Below are 19,097 nucleotides of genomic sequence, written 5' to 3' on the forward strand. Positions count from 1 at the left end.
GAAAATCACTTGACCGACAGAATTTCGGGCGAAAAAACAGTTTGATCAAATAATCGCTCGGAAAAGCCGTTGTCTCTAGCAGGTTTGGCCGTATAAGTTAGCCGGCTAAAATGCCCTTTGGTCGTTTGACAGAAAGGGCCATTTGGGCGAATGGCTCATACGACCAAATGGCCTTTCAGCCAGACGGCCATTTCGGAGTACGACTTTTTCGGTTGTATGTCCATTTCGGTTAAATGACATTTTCGTCCAGATGGGTTTTGCCGAAAATATCGTTTGTTAGAAATGATTGTTTTGTTGAAAGAGCCATTTGGCACGAAAATGAGCTTTCTGCAAAATACTCCCACACTTTAGGCCGGATGTCCATTTTTGTAAAATTTTCTGTCGAACGACTATTTCGGCCAATTGAGCAATTCAGTCAACGGATTTTTTCAGCCAAAGGAACTGTTCGGCCGAACGACATTGTGACGACCGTGTGTACCAAATGACATTTTCGGCGTAAAAACTTTAATATTCGCTTTGGCTAAATGGTTTGTTCGGTCAAATGACATGACATCTTCTTCTTATTCTTCTTCTTACATAAAAATGAATTTCTGTCTGTCTGAACCTTATAGACTCCGAAACTACTGAACCGATCGGCGTAAAAATTTGTATGCAGAGGTTTTTGGGGCCAGAGAAGGTTCTTAAACTGGTTCGAGACCCCTGTCCATACCAGACAGTTAATGTTAGACTAAACAATAGACTAGGAACAAATACCGTATTTTTCCCTTGATGAAGACACCATCCCCGTGTCGAAACGTCGGATAAATATACATCTTGTTTCAATAATTCAAGACTGCGTAGCCGTCCTTAAAATCGAAAAAAAAAGTATTTATTTATTGAATCGTCTTCGATGGTATCGTACAGACTATAGTTAAACTACATTCCTAATCCTAGTTTTAAGAATCAAACATATCACACACAACGTTGAAATTTCTCAAACAGCAACTTAAAGAGCTGTTATACCCATAATTTGTTAACTGCATGGGGCCTGCGAAGAGAAAAGCGTGCCGTAGCCTACGACTAGGAGCGATGAGTTGGGTCTCCAAGAGAAGATCCGAGCAATCTATGTATCCTGTGAGGATGTCGTGGACCAATAATCTTTTTAGTTTCAACCGTCTTCTTGACAAAGGTTCAAGATCCACCAGCTGACAGCGAGCAGGATAGTCTGGTAAATTTGCAGGGTCATTCCGCGGTAAGTGACGAAGTGCAAAACGAAGCGAAGTGTAGTAAGGATCCCAAACAGGGGCAGCATACACAAGAATGCTACGCACGAGGGCGCAGAACAGTGACTTCAATGGACATATGTCTGTAAACTGCGATGCACTACGACGAATGAATCTGAGAACTGCCAAAGCTTTAGCAGTAATTATTCAAATATGCTCACTGAAACGCAGTCTAGAATCCATTATGACTGCCTCGAAGTCTCGGATAGAAGCAACACAGACCAGTTCCATTCCATCGATGGTATAAGCGAAGGTAGTTGAAGATAGGCATCGGCAGAAAGTGATCACCTTGCACTTCTTGATGTTAAAGCACATCCCATTTTCATCGCACCAACGAAGAAGTTCATCAATGTCCTTCTGCAGAGTAACGCAGTCTAGTAATTATTTGATCACTCTGAAGATTTTGAGATCGTCGGCAAGTAGTAGGCCTGCTGAAGGCCTCGTATCGGGAGGAGTTTGTTTCAACGTAAACTTTTCTGTCAGTCAAATAGGATAAAATCCAGTCCACTACCCAGTCTGGAAAGCCCATGTGTCGCAGCTTATTCACGGCATGATGATGTGGTATGCAGTCGAATGCTTTCGAAAAGTCGATGTAAATCGAATCCACTTGATTTCGCCGTTCGACTTCACGTTAGAGTAACATAACAGGTTGGTCGTAGTAGAGCTACGTGGAACGAAACCATGCTGGTGTTCCGATATTACATGTTTAGTTGCTGATAATATGACTTTGTGGATCATAGATTCTAAGAGTTTGCCAAGTCAACATAGTATCGATATACCGCGGTAATTTTCAACATTGCGCCTACTTCCTGATTTGTGAACAGGGATCATTTTTGCAGTTTTCCATAATTCCGGGAACGTATTGTCTTTTATCGATTGATTGAAAAGCAGTAGCAGTGGAGTCGCAAAAGATTCAGCACAGCTCTTCAGAAGATAGGGCGTTAAACCGTCCACTCCTGCACCTTTGGATACATCAAGGTCACAAAGAGCCTGCAGCACTTCACGACGGGAGAACTGAAAGCGTGGAAGACGGATTTCATGAACTGGGACGTTCCGGAAGCATGCTGCGTGAGTTGGAGGCAGAGGTGGTGTATTGAATACGCTTTTAAAAATGCCGCAAAACGGTTCACAGCGTCGTCAGATGCAGTTGCAGTAGCGTTACTGTAAGTGAATTACGTCTTCGAAATCTGGTTAGTTGATTTCTGAGATTTCACAAACTTCCAGAACATGGAGGGGTTGTTCTTTAAATTCGACTGCAAGTTGTCCAGGTGTCTACAGTAGCAAGAGTCAAGAAGATCGTTATAGGAGGATTCCACCAGTCGGAGTGCATTCCTGGTCTCGTCGTTTGTTAGCGAAGAATCTTTTGCACGCTTTTCTCAATTTACGGTTACGAAGTTCAGCATTCCACCAGGGCTTTCTGCTAATACCGTGTTTATTACTTCGGCGACGAGGTACCATCAATTGAAAAACTTCATACAGTTTGTCATAGAGCAAGACAACATTACCATCGATAGAAGGCACCAGGAGATATTGATTCCAGTTGATCGTAGAGAGCTCATAATTCAGAGAGAAACAATCGCATCGCCGAAAGTCGAAACCTATAGCATCTGGATCGCATTCAGTTTGAGCGGGAACGAAACTGCAAACATCCATTTGTATTAGCACTGGTGGTGATGATCATCTGTTGGTAGGAGGGGCAAGGCTGGCTGTGAAACTTCTAAGATGTCCGACGAGTTCGTGAACACAAGATCAAGCACTCTACTGTTACGATACGAATTGGAGTTTATTTGCAACAGACCGCTGGCGGAGTTTGATTCGGTTAGAGAAATTTTTTGCTCACTAGACGCATTTACGGGAAGCAAGCCGTTGATATTGTCGACAAAACGCCACTGAATGTAGCCCTCGCAGTAGAATGACATCGTTAACCAAAGACATTTCTGAAACACGTTGAACGGCGGTGAAATGGGCGGAGTATAGTGCTGGACCAGATTTTGAACGCAGGCAAATTCCGAAGAAATATACGGATCGATTTGGAAGCTTCACTAACAATACGACTTTCTCAAGTTCGTTGCAGCCATCGAAGGTCATCTCGAAACAATTCAGTTCATGTTTTCAGCAATTAGCACACCCTCACTTCTACGAATGTTGTTGGTGGACCCAACGATCACAACGAAATATCGTGTAGTCCGACGAGAGTTCTACGAGGTACACTGGGGGAAGTGGAAAAAGGGGGTAAGTGTAAAAAGCGACTCGAAAAATTGGAATTGTACATACTTTACTGTTTTTACCACATCATAACATTATGCAAGAGTATACTTTGATGCTCACACTAACACTATGTTGAAATTTGTATAATACATACACTAACACGGTTAACGCTTGAACTGTAATTTTAGGTTTCGCGAAAAGTTGATTTTTGCATTCATAAAATCAATTCTTATTTGAACCAATTGTCCTTTTTTCAAGTGAATTTATATCACAGGTGACCGTTACAACACACTTAAACTAATCCCATTCAATTGGTAGTGGTTTGTACCAAGAAAGCAAATAATTCAAAGATTTTACACTTACCCCAGGTATCAAACACTGTGGGAAAAGTGGATTATGTTCTTCTCACGCAATTTTTTTCTTCCCTCTAGGGTTTATTTCGATAGCTGTGAATCTTAATATGTTCCTTCTTTGTTATCATTGTGACTCCAGTGGTGATTGGACTAATATAAATGAGAAAATGCCTGATTAATCCACCTATCGGTATTGATGCCTTTCACATGTTTTACATATGAAAAAAATGTATAAGAAAGTTAAAAATAGCACTGATAGGTAAATATATTGTATAATTCACATTAATTTTTATTCATAACAAGTTTTGCCGTTGAATGCATTTTTTTGCGAACAAATTGGTTAAGGACAAGAGCTTAAGAATAGCTGATAATGTTGTACGTGCTTTGCGCACACACATACATACTAATACACACATACAGACATCATCTCGATTCGTTAAAATAAGTTGATTAGTTTATAACCCTGTAAGTCCCATTTTCCCTTTAAAAAGCTCATCTTTGGGGCGAACATATAGATTTTACCTACACTTAGTGTTCGAGAAGGCAAAACCAGCCCTCCCCTAGCTATTACGAGAATTCCTTGAGGATCTATTCCGTTAAGATGATGAAATTATTCCACAATAGATACTCAGAGCAATTATCGTATTGATTTTAGTTATATGTAACTACTCATCACTATGGAAGGTCAAGGTAACATGGGTTTTCCACTTACCCCATCCCACTAGGGTAAGTGGAAAAATAACTCCTAATTTTAAAATCTATTTCCATAAATTTCAAGCGACCAAAATGGTGTGAATTACCGCACAGTTGGTGCAAAATTGACTGTTTTTGATAGCCCATTTTGATGGAATGCATTTAGATCATTTAAACTGGTTTTACACTAATTCAAACATGCACTATCGATTTTTCCTTTTCCACTTCCCCCAGTGTACCTTATTGCATACAGGGGTTAGACAAAAAGGTTGAGATAGGAAAAAAATTGTCGAAGTTCAAATCAGCATAACTTTGCGTAGAATAATCCGATTTTGATCAAACTGGGACCATCGGATGCGGAAACTCTTCTAGTATACTGGCCCTATGCGACATCTCTGATTGGCCCTTGGCCACCAGTGGTGTTCCGGGTTTTACGAGGGCATGTTAAAATGCATTTTTTCTGCTGCTTGTCATTTTAAATGACGTTTGCTGCCATCATGTTTTATGTTTTCTCCAGAAACTAGAACTAATATGCTGACCAATGATGGCTGCAGATCGAAAATCCGTTAGGTATACGCAGAGATATGGCCATTTTCGTGAAAACGATACGGGATTGGCCATACACCCTGAACAAATGTCAGTTTCGCAGAACTTCCGGAACCTGTTATAAATTGGCCAAAGAGTCTTACAGTCCTTAAAATATATCTCTAATAAAGATCCTATATTCATCGTCTTGGGAAAACATTAATTTTGACACCCATATATGCATGGTTCCAGATGGTGCCAAAACCGGCCCCTCCTGGGAAGCCCATGGAACCTGCTATAAGGGTGGCAGTGGACACTATCATTCTGGAAATGTTTCTGTAATCATCGTCTCGCAAATCCATGAAGTCAGATACTCATATTTGCATTATTCCGATCTGTTATCATTTCATCATGTTCTCGGTACCGTTTTTACGGAAATGGCCGTATATCTGTGTAGTTTAGATGGATTCTCGATCTACAGCCACCATTGGCCGGCATATTAGTTCTAGTTTTCGGAGAAAGCATAAAACATGATGAAAGTTAACGTCACATAAAATGACAAGCAGTGGAAAAAATGCTTCTTGAACATACCCTCGGAAAGCCCGAAACATTTTCGGTGGCTAAGGACCAATCTCAGGTTTTGAAGAAGGACAGTATACTAAAAGAGTGTCCGCTTCTAATGGTCCTCGTTTGATCAAAATCGGATTATTATACGCAAAGTTATGATGATTTGAATTTCGACTTATTTTTACCTATCTCAACCTTTTTATCTAACCCCTGTATATCAGACCGTAGCCGCGTTTCGGTTAAAATTACTATGTCGTAATCAAAAGCCGACAATCGTAGTTTCAAATCCGTAGTTTTCTTGCAAAAGCACCTGATGTTCTGGTAGTGGACGCACAAGAATTGCGCATCATTTTGAGCAATGACGTTGCAACAATTTTCAGCTGGATGAAGCGTTGCAGCATTTTGGCTGGAATCGGGATTTTTTACACGAGTTGAACTGATCATATTGAGATCGTACTTGCCTGAGAAACGTTGTTGAAAGGTCCCTTCTTCTGTCTCAAGCACAAGGCCGGGACTGCTGATGATCGCTGGCTGGAATGACTCGACTGTGATGAGCGGATAAGGACCTTCCATAAGGCTAGAGGCAAGTGTGCGTCCCAGCGTCCGATCAAGAATGTTTTCGGATGGGTAGATCCATACGACATGTTGGCCAGAATCAAAAAGGATCACATTAGGAGCAGATTTCTCTAATTGCTAGGTCGGGAAATCTATCAATTGCCGCGTTGACTTCAGTCGTCTTGCAAAAATAGGGCAGTCAATACTCTTAGAAGCGTGAGTGACGTCGAGCAGCTGGTCGTAGGGCGTAGTTCGTTTGGTGTTCAAAACATGACAGTTATTGCATTTTAAATATTCAGCAAGGTATTCATTGACCTGATGGTCACCAGCATACCTCGGATAACAAGCAGGATTCTTGCAGGATGTAGCTTTGAGACCGTATTCTGAGCAGTTGAAACAGCGCAACACATCCGTGGCCTCCTCAACTCTGCACCTTTCCCACTCGATGTTCACTCGTTGAAGATCAATCGAACCCTCGAGCATCCGTTTCAAGCATGACTGACATTATGTTGTTTTTCCGTGAGCCGTTCTAGTACACTCGGACTACTTTAAGCTCCAGGGAATCCAATCCAGGGTTCTGTTTTTTCAACTTGGAAATCAATTCAACTATGCTGACATCGTTGGAAAATTCTATGATTTTTACTCTCAGTTTTAGAGGTTTTTGACTTTCAACATAACTTATCTTCAAAATTCACGGAGGCGGCTGTAGCTAACTTTACTGCGTGGTCGCTGGTAACCGAACATCTTTACTTACTTATGGATCCTGTACACTTCCGGTGGTGCAAAGGGCCGACTTGAAAGATCTCCATCCTGAGCGATGCCCGGCTATCGCTTTAACATGATGCCAGGTTAGATTTCGGTCGACTTCTTTTATTTCTTTATTGAGGCTTCGCCGCCATGAGCCTCTGGGTCTGCCTCTGCTGCGATGTCCCGCTGGGTTCCAGTCTAATGCTTGCTTACAGATTTCGTTTCCGCCCCTACGTAGAGTGTGGCCGACGCAGCCCCACTTCCGATCCCGAATTTCTGTTGTTATCGGCCTCTGGTGACAACGACGATGGAGCTCGTTGTTTGAGATCCAGTTGTGAGGCCACCAGGCCCGAATTATATACCGCAGGCATCTGTTAATGAACACCTGCAGCCGTTGAGTGTTCTCCACTGATACACACCATGTTTCGCTAGCGTATAACAGCACAGATTTCACGTTAGAGTTGAAAATTCGTATTTTGGTGCGTTCACTTATCTGCCTGTTTTTCCAGATATTTCTTAAACTCGCAAAGGCAGCCCTTGCTTTCTTGATCCGTGCGCCTATGTCGATCTTGGTACCGCCGTCTGACGCCATTTGGCTACCAAGATATTGGAAGCTTTCAACATTCTCCACTGGTTGCCCGGCTACTGTGAAACTGGAAGGAGTCACCGTGTTTACATCCAACGATTTGGTTTTGTTGACGTTGATGACTAAACCTGCCGAGGAGGAGCGATCGGCAAGGTCGTTGAGCTTACTCTGCATATCAGAGCGCCGTTGCGCGAGGAGTGCAACGTCATCCGCCAATTCGAAGTCGTTTAGGTGCTCCATGGTTATAGGCTGCCATAACAGCCCGCGGTTTGGTTCACGGTCAATCGCATCTACCAGAATCTCATCGATTACGATGAGGAACAGTAACGGTGATAGAATACATCCTTGCCTCACACCAGCTACGACCCGGATAGGGTCGGACAGGACCCCATTGTGCAGCACTCTACACGAAAAGGCCTCGTACTGTGCTTCGATGAGGCCGATGATTTTCTCAGGAACCCCCTTGCGTCTCAGGGCGCCCCACATATTCTCGTGATTGAGACGGTCGAAAGCTTTTTCGTAGTCAATGAATACCACGTAAAGGGACTCTTGGAATTCGTTAACCTGCTCCAAAATGATGCGGATCGTGACAATATGGTCCACACAGGATCTTCCGGCACGGAATCCGGCTTGCTGCCGCCGGAGAGTCGCATCGATCTTCTCCTGAATCCGGGCTAGGATAATTTTGCACAGAACTTTGAGAACGGTACACAGCAACATAATGCCTCGCCAGTTATCGCATACAGTCAGGTCACCCTTTTTGGGCACCTTGCATCCAGTCGACCGGGAAAGTTGCGGTGTCCCAGATATTACGAAATAAACGATGCAGTAGTTGAGCGGAGTTGAGCATCTCGGCTGATATGCGGTCGACCCCTGGGGCTTTATTCGATTTCATGCTTTGGATGGCTGTTTGAATCTCTAGCAGTGATGGAGCTTCGGTATTGACACGTGTTATACGTCGGATCCTAGGCAGAACATCCTTCATGGAGAATTCCACGGGATCGTGCTTGGCGCAGATATCTGCTTTAGTTACCTCTGTGGATTGTTCTCGCTTAGGTTCAAAGAGGACAGTTTGTTCGATTTTAGTGACGGCACTGGACTTACACTTTGGTGAAATAGGAGTTGGAATATTGATAGGTAGGGGAAGAACAATGGGAGAACTTTCTGGTTTGCTTGGCTTATCAATTCTGCAACGCTTCCCGGAGCGGAGCAATCCTCCTTCTTTAGGAATAATAGACGGAAGTTTTGAATTTCGTGTGATCAGCACACTAACAGAATGATCTGACACTTTTGACACTGACGCATTGTAGTACACTTGCATATGACAGTATACCCGGACTAAGGACACCGCATTCAACCTGTTTATTCAGCCGCACTAATTCGTCAGCAACCACCTTTCTAACCATATGCTCCAAATTTTTAATCAATTCTACAGCACTCGCGGGACCAATTTATTTGTAATTTCATCCAACCGTTTTTCACTGTGCCTGTCTTCAAACTCAGCGAGGCTCAGGCATGCTTCACACACAAACATTGAGATGCAGAGCGATGTGGTCTTAGCTCAGAGTAAAAACATCTAACTCAAATTTGAGTGCTGCATCAACTTTCAATATAGATATTTTTCCCTAACTTAAGGCCAACTCAATCTTTTTTGCAAATTTATGATGGAATCCACTTCCTTAATATGCTTTCACAAATGTGCCTTTGTCAAAGCATAAAAAGTTATAATAGGAATTTCCTAGGAATGATTTAGAGAATCCATCTCCTTGAGTACGGATTCGACTCTTTTTGCTTTGTACCAGATTACCGTGTCCATCGCGTAATACACTGAAATCAAAACCGTCCAAAATAGTGCTGGATTATGATGCTTTCGGATAATGGACAGTAACCGCCACTACAAGAATTCCTGAACGTACACATTAAGGTGATTATAGAATGAAGCCCGTGGTGAATTTCAAATTCACCACACGTTTATCTACATACATTTCAAAAGCCCAAATCTGGCGGAATAGTTTTCGTACAGGTGCCGAAACACAAATTATGATCATTCGGCATAACTAAGCAAACGATCTACCATTATTTCAGCCCCATACGCGTTATTGTTCTTTCATCTCGTGCGCTGGAAAAAATATTGGAAAAGCACGTGGTTTACAAAATGGCCGATTTCTGGCTTCATTCTATAATCACCTTAACTGTTATTGTACCGATCACTGCAAATGGATTTGAGAGAATCACAAACTTACAAATTGCTTACAAAATCATTGCCTTTTACAGAATTTTCCTCAATAAACTTGTTTATCAACATCGTCAATACTTTACCAGTACGGATCATGTTGAAATAGTCCCGTGGAAACATTTTATAATCGAACTTGACTCATGGTTTATCATCATCATCACCTTGCATAGCGATCTTTCACACGAAAGTTTATCGTATAACTTATGGGTTCATATTCGGACATATGCAGCATGTTATTCACTTCTTTTTCCTTTTTCTGCTCCCTGAAAGTCCATAGTTCATTCTGTGTCTTGTTCGGTCGACTTTTTCTTCGATGTTCTCAGATTTTTCCAAATCTTGAGCAGGAGCACCATTTTTACCAGGAAAGATTGAAAGTTTTTCCAATCGAACTTATGGTTCATAGGAACCGATATACGTTCAGATTTTGTGATGCCCTGAAATGAAAAATCCACAGCATACTTCCGAATCGCATTGCAAACTGCTCCGATGCTCTAATTTTCTATTTTCGCCATCTGACTCAGTGAATGTTGGGAAAAGTGCATCATTCGTGCAAAGTCTGTTTGCGCTTTTCAAAAAAAAAAGGTTCGCAATACCATAAAAACGCAATCAAATGGCTCTTATGAATCACAGAGCGACAGATTATAACGTAAACAATGATGCTCAGTAATTACCTGTCATTTAAAATTTATCTGAAAACAATAGGAGTGCATCAAAATCGTGCTTATTCTTTCTGGGACACCCTTTACGCTTCTTCATAATACAGAAAATTTACTCCTGCTGTACCGCTGTTGGCAGTCTCAAAGCAGATAATTCAGTTTTCATTTTCCTTACCGTCTGATTGCTTGCCATCAGCTGCTTCTCGTCCATCCACCAACTGATTTTGGCCGGTGGCCGTGACCCGCTCGACTCACACTGGATAACGTAGTGCCGGTCGGACGAAAGTGGCGTACTACCGTTGACAATTTCCACCAGCAAGGGTCGTACTGAAACAAGCGAAGAAAGGAAACCACATTCAAATTATGTTAATCGATAACAACATTCAGATATTCGGTGCTGGTGTGAACTTACACCGAAGCTCGATCGTCACGTTGGTGGTCACGTTCCGTTTGAAGAAGTTACTGGCCTGGCAGGTGTAGACGGTGTGCTGGTGGTCACGGGACAGATTTCGCACCACCAGTTTGCTGCTGAGCGTCGACTCGTGGGAGTACTCCATCATTGTGCTCGGAAGTACTTTGCCATTGCTGGACCAGGTAATTTTCGGAGTTGGTACACCTGCGAACAAAAGCGGAGAAGAATTCGAACCGATCAATCATTGCAAATCAACTGTTAGTAATTACTTATAAGAGACTGATTCATGGGAAGTTTCAAAGAAGGACATATATTAAACCCTATGAGGTCCTTGATCAAATTTGGAAAATGAGTCATGTTTGAGTAAGTAAAATAAATATGGCTTGTAATATATTTCACGTTAACGTTAACTTTTTGGCTCAAAGCTAAGTGCATTAGCACGGGTAATTTAATATTATTTATAACTGAATAGTTCGTTGTTGCTTTACAAAGTCAATTTAAAAAGAGTAGATTGGATCCATTAAAATCTCAATCTTCGTAATCACCAAATCCGTTCCGCCGTAATTGAACCGTATCAAAAGTGCCATCCTTGCAAATTGAAAATCTCAAATAGCGCAATGCTGCAGGCTCGAGTGAAACTTCAACCACCCAATCATCGCCGTTGTCGTCGTCGTCGTCGTTGTCAACACCGTCGTCACTATCCTCAGAAGGCGTTATCGTAAAACCGTTTTAATCCACATCAAAACCATGCCGTTTTAGTAGCGGGCCCGATTTGGAGCGTGGATTCCACGATTTTCATGCTATACTGACAACAAATTCCGAAACGAACAGCCAGGCAATGATTGCGGACAACGCAGTTTTTTCTTTCGTCCTTCGCTTGCCTTAGCCCGACTGCTTCGTTGGGACTTCTGGTATAGAGAGCTCTTGCGGACGGCCGGTCACTACATCGCAGCCGATTATCGCGTCTATCCCTGAATTTGCTCTTCTCCATTCGCATCCATGGTGGCACCGATGTCATTCGGATTTGGTCGCCGTCGCCCCGCGGTGTGTCCATGGTAGGTTTTGTCCGTCGGAAGTATTAGGGACCGAAGACATCGAACATCCAGCTGGGCGCATCGTCAAGCGGATTGGGGGCTACGGTTCTGAGACATGCTTCTCTTCACGCACAACACGAGCAGCTAATCTAATTAATCTGACTTTTACAGCATAATTTTCGTTTTATTTACAAATCGCTCGGTTTGATGTTGATGCTATGGTAGCGTTGTGTTGAGTGGTGGTGGTGATGAAGATTCCCTTTGAAGTGAATGTTGCCCCGAAAGTTTTGTAAACTCAAGGGGCCACCGCCAGGAAAGCAACGAGGAAATCTCACTGAGGGTTCTCAGTACAGCCATTCGGTACCTACTAATTGAATTAATGAGCACAATTTCGCGCAAATATTTGCATTTCGTGCCAAGACGCCGCCACAGGGGAGCGGTTGTGCTGCGGGGGTAGCTAGACATGTAGGTGGGCGATCCCGTAGTGTTCGCTAACCGCTCTCGTTATGTCGCCAGAGGGGTGACTAATGTTCCTTTCTTAAGAGCACAGCAGGGGCAAACGTAAGAAACCGCTTGTGGTGCGATTGGGGGTTGTTAATGTGGCCATTAGAGCTTGATCATTACTGCTGCTAACTGCTTCCGTTAGTTGCGAATCGGAAATCATTACTGTCGCGGTTTAAACCATTCATTTTGAGTGATGTTTAAGCATAATTGTTGACTTTAAATTGCATTCGTTAGAATGAGGGGTCTAAGGAATGTTAAAAGTTAGCAGGTTCTTTACAGTTCGTGTGCGGTTTTGTCCAGTACATTGTTGAGTCAAGAGAGTATCTTTATGGACCATATACATGATTATTTACTATATTTGTTTTCGTGAATTTTTATACAGGGATCAGTTTCTTCACTTGTCTAATGGAACCAAGGCCAAATGGCCACTTGCAGAGTAAAAAAGATAGGAACACCTTCTTCAACCAAAGGTCGTACAGACTGAACAATTACACTTAACTAACACCTAGCATAGAACAACGTACTGGACATATACTGCGCCCACTCGCATAACAGTCCTATTTGACTTTTCGTCACTTTTGAGTTAACTTAATGGATCGTGTTCATTTTTAATGCACTTCCATAAATCATAAAAAAATGCGATTTTGTATAGAGTTACCTTAGGTCCAACCTGAGGACTTTACAAATACAAAGCTTATTCAAAATCCGATAAATTAACGTTCGGTAATGAAACAAAAACACAAGACGCTGGACAACGTGACAACAAGGAGTCAGAAGAAAACACTTTTCACCATCTATAAATATCAGCAACCATCGGAATGTGAACAGTCAGTTTGTGATTAGCTTAGGACTTAGACAGTAGGATTAATAAGTGAATAAAGTTATTTTTTAAAAATAGATTTAGGATAGTAATTCGTTTAACTGGCGCCCGAATAGGGACCAGCGCGTAATTCCATTATATTGTGTTGTCAGTGAGACGATTTGAAAATAATAAATTATACTATGAATAATTTGATTACCCAAAACTATCGACAAGTTTTTGTCAATAACGCCATGGATATGAGAATACAACAAATTAGTAAAACAACCTCCTCAATCTGGATTTTCAAGCAAAACAACAACACGAAATGGATATCAATATTTTAGCTACTATACTTAATATGGATACAGTTCAACATCAATTAGAAATTTTGGAAGATGCAATTCTACTCGCGAAGCATGGTATTCCCAGCAGCAGAATCCTATCAATGACAAATTATGTGAAGATGAAACCATTCCTAGATCAACAGCATGTCTATGCTAGCATTAGCATTAGCATTAGCATTGTTACGGTGTAATTCGTAGATTGGACACTAGTGATACTCATGTTTAACTTTTGAGATCCTTATCTAGAATGCTATCAGAAATCAAGAAGGGAGTGGTCCTTGATTCCAGTCTTAAACAAAAATAACAAAAGCATGAGGATTACTACTCCTGGCCACGCCCATCTTCACCGTAACTAGGGAGAGGAAGGAAGTGTTGATGTAGTACTTACTTAACGAGAGGCCACCGACTTAGCGACACCCTCATAAGTACCACGGAGTTGGATAATGAGGAAGGTAATCGTTGGGTCAGGATTTGCCTGTAGCTGGCAATGTAACCGTGGCAGATCTTACCCCGTAACACACCACGCAAAGGTGTCTACCCAGCATTACGGGTTCTAGATCAACAGCATGTCTATGCTACAACATTTAAAGGTCTTTTATCAAAATCATCTACTCAAGTAACAATGAGTGATACACATATAATGTACATAATAAAAATACCTCAATTATCATCGGAATTATATGAATACGAATTCATTGACTCTTTAGTACAAAGTGAAAAAAGAGTACATCTAAACTCGAATTATATCCTTTCTAATACAACAGCCATATATGAAGTCGATAATGATAATGGACGACATTTAAAGGACGCATAAAGGACGACACTTTCTACATTTGTGACACCAAGATGCTAAAAACTCCAAACTTATGCATCACCAATTTAATCAGGATACAATATGCCAACTGCACGTTTGAAAAAACTTACGCAACAGGAATCATCAAACGAATAGATGAAGCAACAATTTTACTCAACAATGTAAACATAAGTTTTAAATCAAATTGCAGCAATTTTTTTTTAATCTATTGTTTATTTGGAAAACTCATTTGCCGTGAAGCGTTACGGAGCCGGAATCATGTTTTTAAATACAGTTTATTATGATTCTTATACACTAATGTTAGTTTTGGGGAACCGTAAGACTCGCGGTTTGGTCGAGGTTAGGGAATACAATTTCATTGAAGGAAAGGAAGGGAATTTAGGGTGCTTAAATTAATTACATATGATGTTGATATTCACATAGTTGATATCATTGGCGATGGTTCACATCTGTAACGAGATAAACATTTTTTGGAAGACAGCAGCGAGAGGAAGACATACGAGAGGGATTTAACGATAGACAACAAGAGGGAGACATTCTTAAAGGACTACGATAACGAAAGGGATGGATGGACGACGATTACAGTCTAACATCAGCCACTTTCAGAAAATGGTGGACAAGGGACATGTATTCGAGATCAAGACCTGCAAACACTTCCCTAATAGGCCTCGGCTGCTTTCCTCGGACCCGCAGATATTCAGTTAGCGCAGATCTGGTGCCACGATACTCCTCGCACGCCCACACGACATGGTCAATGTCTTGGTAATCGGCGCCGCAAACACAGAGATTGCCTTCTGAGAGCCCCACTCGAAAAAGATGTGCACTTAAAGAGTAGTGATTGGACATAAGACGACACATGGTTCGAATGAAATCTCGTCCCAAATTCAATTTTTTGAACCATGGCCGCCTCGATACCTGTTGACGAATTGAAAACAACCATCTACCCATCTCCCCATTTGTCCATTTTTGTTGCCAGCTGATCAAGGTTTCCTGACGAACTAATAAGAAAGATTCATCGGAGGTGATTTGTCGATCATAAATATCACCTTCCATAGCGCCCACCTTAGCCAAAGAGTCCGCTTTCTCATTGCCCGGAATCGAGCAATGAGCAGGGACCCAGGCCATGGTGATTGTGTAAGACCGTTTTGATAAGGCACTCAAAGCTTCCCGTATCCCATTCAGGAGATACGCTGAGTGCCTAACCGGTTTCATTGACCGAACAGCCTCCAAGGAACTTAGACTGTCGGTGAAGATGAAAAAGTGGTCAGGAGGTAGGGATGCGATTTTCTCGAGTGAGTAGTGTATAGCTGCTAGCTCAGCAGTATACACGGAACTAGGCTCTTTGAGCTTAAAATAGGCGCTATGGAAAACGTTAAAAACACCGAAACCAGTGGAGTCATTCGATTTTGACCCATCTGTAAAAAAGCTTCTCTCCTGGCTGGCGTGCCCGTATTTGCTTGCAAATAATGGAGGTATTACCTCCGCACGAAGGAAGTCTGGTATTCCATGAACCTCCTGTTTCATGGACAGATCAAATGATACAGAGGAACTGTAGGAGTCTAAGAAGTTAACACGATTGGTGTCAACCGAAGATGGGCTTACCTCCAGCGTCATATACCAGTGGTAAATGCTCATGAAACGAGATTGAGAGTTTTGTTCAAGCAGCTTCTCGAAGTTGTTAATGACCAATGGATTGAGAACCTCACAACGGAGGAGGAACCGGAGCGATAATTCCGCGAAACGATCTGTCAGAGGAAGAACTCCCGCAAGTACCTCTAAACTCATTGTATGAGTCGAATTCATACAACCCAACGCGATACGGAGACAGCGGTACTGAATCCTTTGAAGCTTCAGCATGTGAGTTTTAGCTGCGGACTGGAAGCAGAAGCTACCGTATTCGAGAACCGACATGTTCGTTGTTCGATACAATGTGATGAGATCTTCGGGGTGCGTTCCCCACCATGTTCCGCTTATTGTTCGCATGAAGTTGATTCGTTTCTGGCATTTCTGTGTCAGATACACAATGTGCTTCCCGAAGGTGCTTTTCGAGTCGAACCAGACCCCGAGGTATTTAGAAGACATGCTGTGAGTGATTGTCTTACCCATCAGTTGAAGAGGGAACTGTGCCGGATTATGTTTTTTTTAAAGACAACCATCTAAGTTTTCTCCGGAGAGAATTCGATACCCAGCTTTAAAGCCCAAGTAGACAAATTGTCCAAAGTATCTTGCAATGGTCCTTGCAGATCAACCGCTGTTTGACCCGAAACGGATACAACACAATCATCTGCAAGCTGTCTTGATGAGCAATTTGGCATGAGACATTCATCAATATCTCTGACGTAAAAATTGTAAAGAAGGGGACTCAAACATGAGCCCTGGGGGAGACCCATGTAGCTAATTCTTGAAGTTGCCAGGTCACCATGAGAAAAACTCACACGCTTCTCTGACAACAAATTGCACAAATAGTTGATCAAAACCGAAGAAAGTCCACACGCGTGGAGTTTGTCGGATAAGACATCGACGCAAACTGAATCAAAAGCCCCCTTAATGTCCAAAAACACTGAGCCCATTTGCTCTTTTTTAGCGAAAGTTAACTGAATTTCTGAAGAAAGCAACGCAAGACAGTCGTTCGTTCCCTTTCTGCTATGAAAACCAAATTGTGTATCCGACAACAAACCACTCGATTCAACCCATTTGTCTAGCCGGAAGAGAATCATCTTCTTCAATAGCTTCCGAATACACGACAGCATCGCGATAGGACGATATGAATGACAATCTAACGTAGGTTTTCCGGGCTTTTTGATTGGCTATCACCATTATTGCCTCCAATCATCCGGAACAATGTTAGTCTCCATGAATTGATTGAACAAATTCAATAAGCTCCTCTTCGCGGCGTCTGGGAGGTTTTTGAGCAAATTGAACCTGATTCTATCCATCCCAGGAGCTGAATTGTTACATGAAAGGAGAGCAAGCGAGATTCGATCATCGAAAAAGGGCGATCCATATCATCCCTGTTAGCAAAAGTATCACGTGACACTTGCTCCACTGGTACCGAATCCGGACAAACTTTCTTTGCAAAGTCGAGTATCCACCGCGGCGAGCTTTCACGATCTTCGTTAGAGGACGACGCGTTGCGCATTCTCCTTCCGACGGTCCAAAGAGTTTTCATTGAAGTCTCACGCGACAAGCCTTCAACAAAAATGCGCCAATATTCGCGTTTCTTCACTTTGACCAGCTTTTTGAACTGGACTTCAAGCGCGATGTACCGTTTGTGAAGAACAATCGATCCGTTTTTCCGGAATTCTTTAAACGCAGAGGATTTCTCTCGATAGAGTCGTGTGCACTCGCTATCCCACCACGGACTGTGGGGTTTCCTACGAACCGAGACTCCTGGCACCGGCCGGCGTTGTGCATGGAGAGCGCTGTCAAGAACCAATTGACATAGAAATTGGTACTCTTCTCGTGGGGGAAGAGTTTCTATCGACTGTATGCCATCGATGATGGCTTCTGCATATTTTCCCCAATCGATGTGCCTTGTGAGGTCATATGAGAGGTTGATAGAAGCAGATCGATAATGTCCATTGGAAATTAAAACTTCGATCGGCAAATGATCACTACCATGGGGATCTTGGACCACCTTCCAAGTACAGTCCAACGACAATGAGCTCGAACAAATGGAAAGATCTAGACGGCTATCTCTTGCTGGAGGAGCCACTCGTGAAACTTCTCCTGTTTTCAAAATTGACATATTGTAGTCGTCGCAGAGGTCGTATATCATTGTTGAACGGTTGTCGTCGTACAGTTCCCCCCAGCCTGTTCCGTGGGAGTTAAAATCTCCCATAAGCAACCGTGGCTCGGGCATAACCGAGCAGATGTGCGAAAGATCTCTACGAGATATCGCGGTGTTTGGAGGAAGATACACTACCCGCCAAAAGTATGGAAGCGCAAAAATAAGTATTGCAACAGCTGCTTTGAATATTGCAACACTCCGAAAAGTTTAGCATCACTCCGGAACTAACATATTCGTGAAGATTTATCGTCGGATCCTTTACATTTAGAATGGTGGAACCTTCTACAAAATTTATCACGGCGATAAGTGCATTACGAAAGAGGACAATTTAGCTCTTTGGAGTGCCCTGGCCACCAGGTAGACCGCGGATTATCCGGATTCTGAACCACGTGTGAAGTCACCGCTGTACATCTATTCATTCTAGCGACATGCCAAATGTTCATCATCTTTTCGTAATCGCAATATGACAGAAAAATCAATGCTGATTTACGCTTGCTTGACCCTTGGCGTCCTCCCAGTGGTCCTCCGGGAGTTTCAGACATCCGGTAAAGTGGTTAAATTTTGAAATTCGTCACAGAAAGCTGCGACTTTTTCAAAGCCGATTGTGGCAGAATTATCAGAGCAAAATCAATGCAAGCATCACTCATTGACCCCAGATGGCCTCCCAGTGGTCCTCCGCAAATTCCGGAACATCCGATGAAGTGGTCAATTTTTAAAATTCGCTGCAGGAAGCTGCAACTTTTTCTAAACGGTTTGAGGGAGCATTGCCAGAGAAAAATCAATGCAAGCATCACTAATTGATCCCAAGTGGCCTCGTATTGTTCCTCCGGAAGATCCGGGACATCCGGTGAAGTGGCAAATTCATTCCTAAAAAGCTGCGACTTTTTCTAAGCCGTTTGTGGCAAAGTTGTAGGAATTCCTCCGGAAGTCCTTCTAGGAATTCTTGCGAAAGACTTTCCAGGAATTCCTTCGGAAGACCTTCCAGGAATTCCTTCGGAAGACCTCCCAG

At 42.6% G+C, this 19,097-nt stretch overlaps 1 protein-coding gene across 1 annotated transcript in view; it reads right to left on the minus strand.

Annotated features, from left to right (window-relative positions):
• The window catches only part of LOC134227305 (contactin-4), a 1,204,188-nt gene that overhangs the window by 507,970 nt on the left and 677,121 nt on the right, over window positions 1–19,097 (minus strand). The window contains exons 7-8 of the mRNA XM_062708688.1: window positions 10,801–11,004; window positions 10,564–10,715 (exon numbers count right to left, since the gene is read on the minus strand). Coding sequence (XP_062564672.1) covers window positions 10,564–10,715; window positions 10,801–11,004 — 356 coding nt within the window. The remainder of the gene's footprint in view (window positions 1–10,563; window positions 10,716–10,800; window positions 11,005–19,097) is intronic.

This window comes from Armigeres subalbatus, chromosome 3 (assembly GCF_024139115.2).
Source record: "Armigeres subalbatus isolate Guangzhou_Male chromosome 3, GZ_Asu_2, whole genome shotgun sequence".
Classification (NCBI taxonomy): domain Eukaryota; kingdom Metazoa; phylum Arthropoda; class Insecta; order Diptera; family Culicidae; genus Armigeres; species Armigeres subalbatus.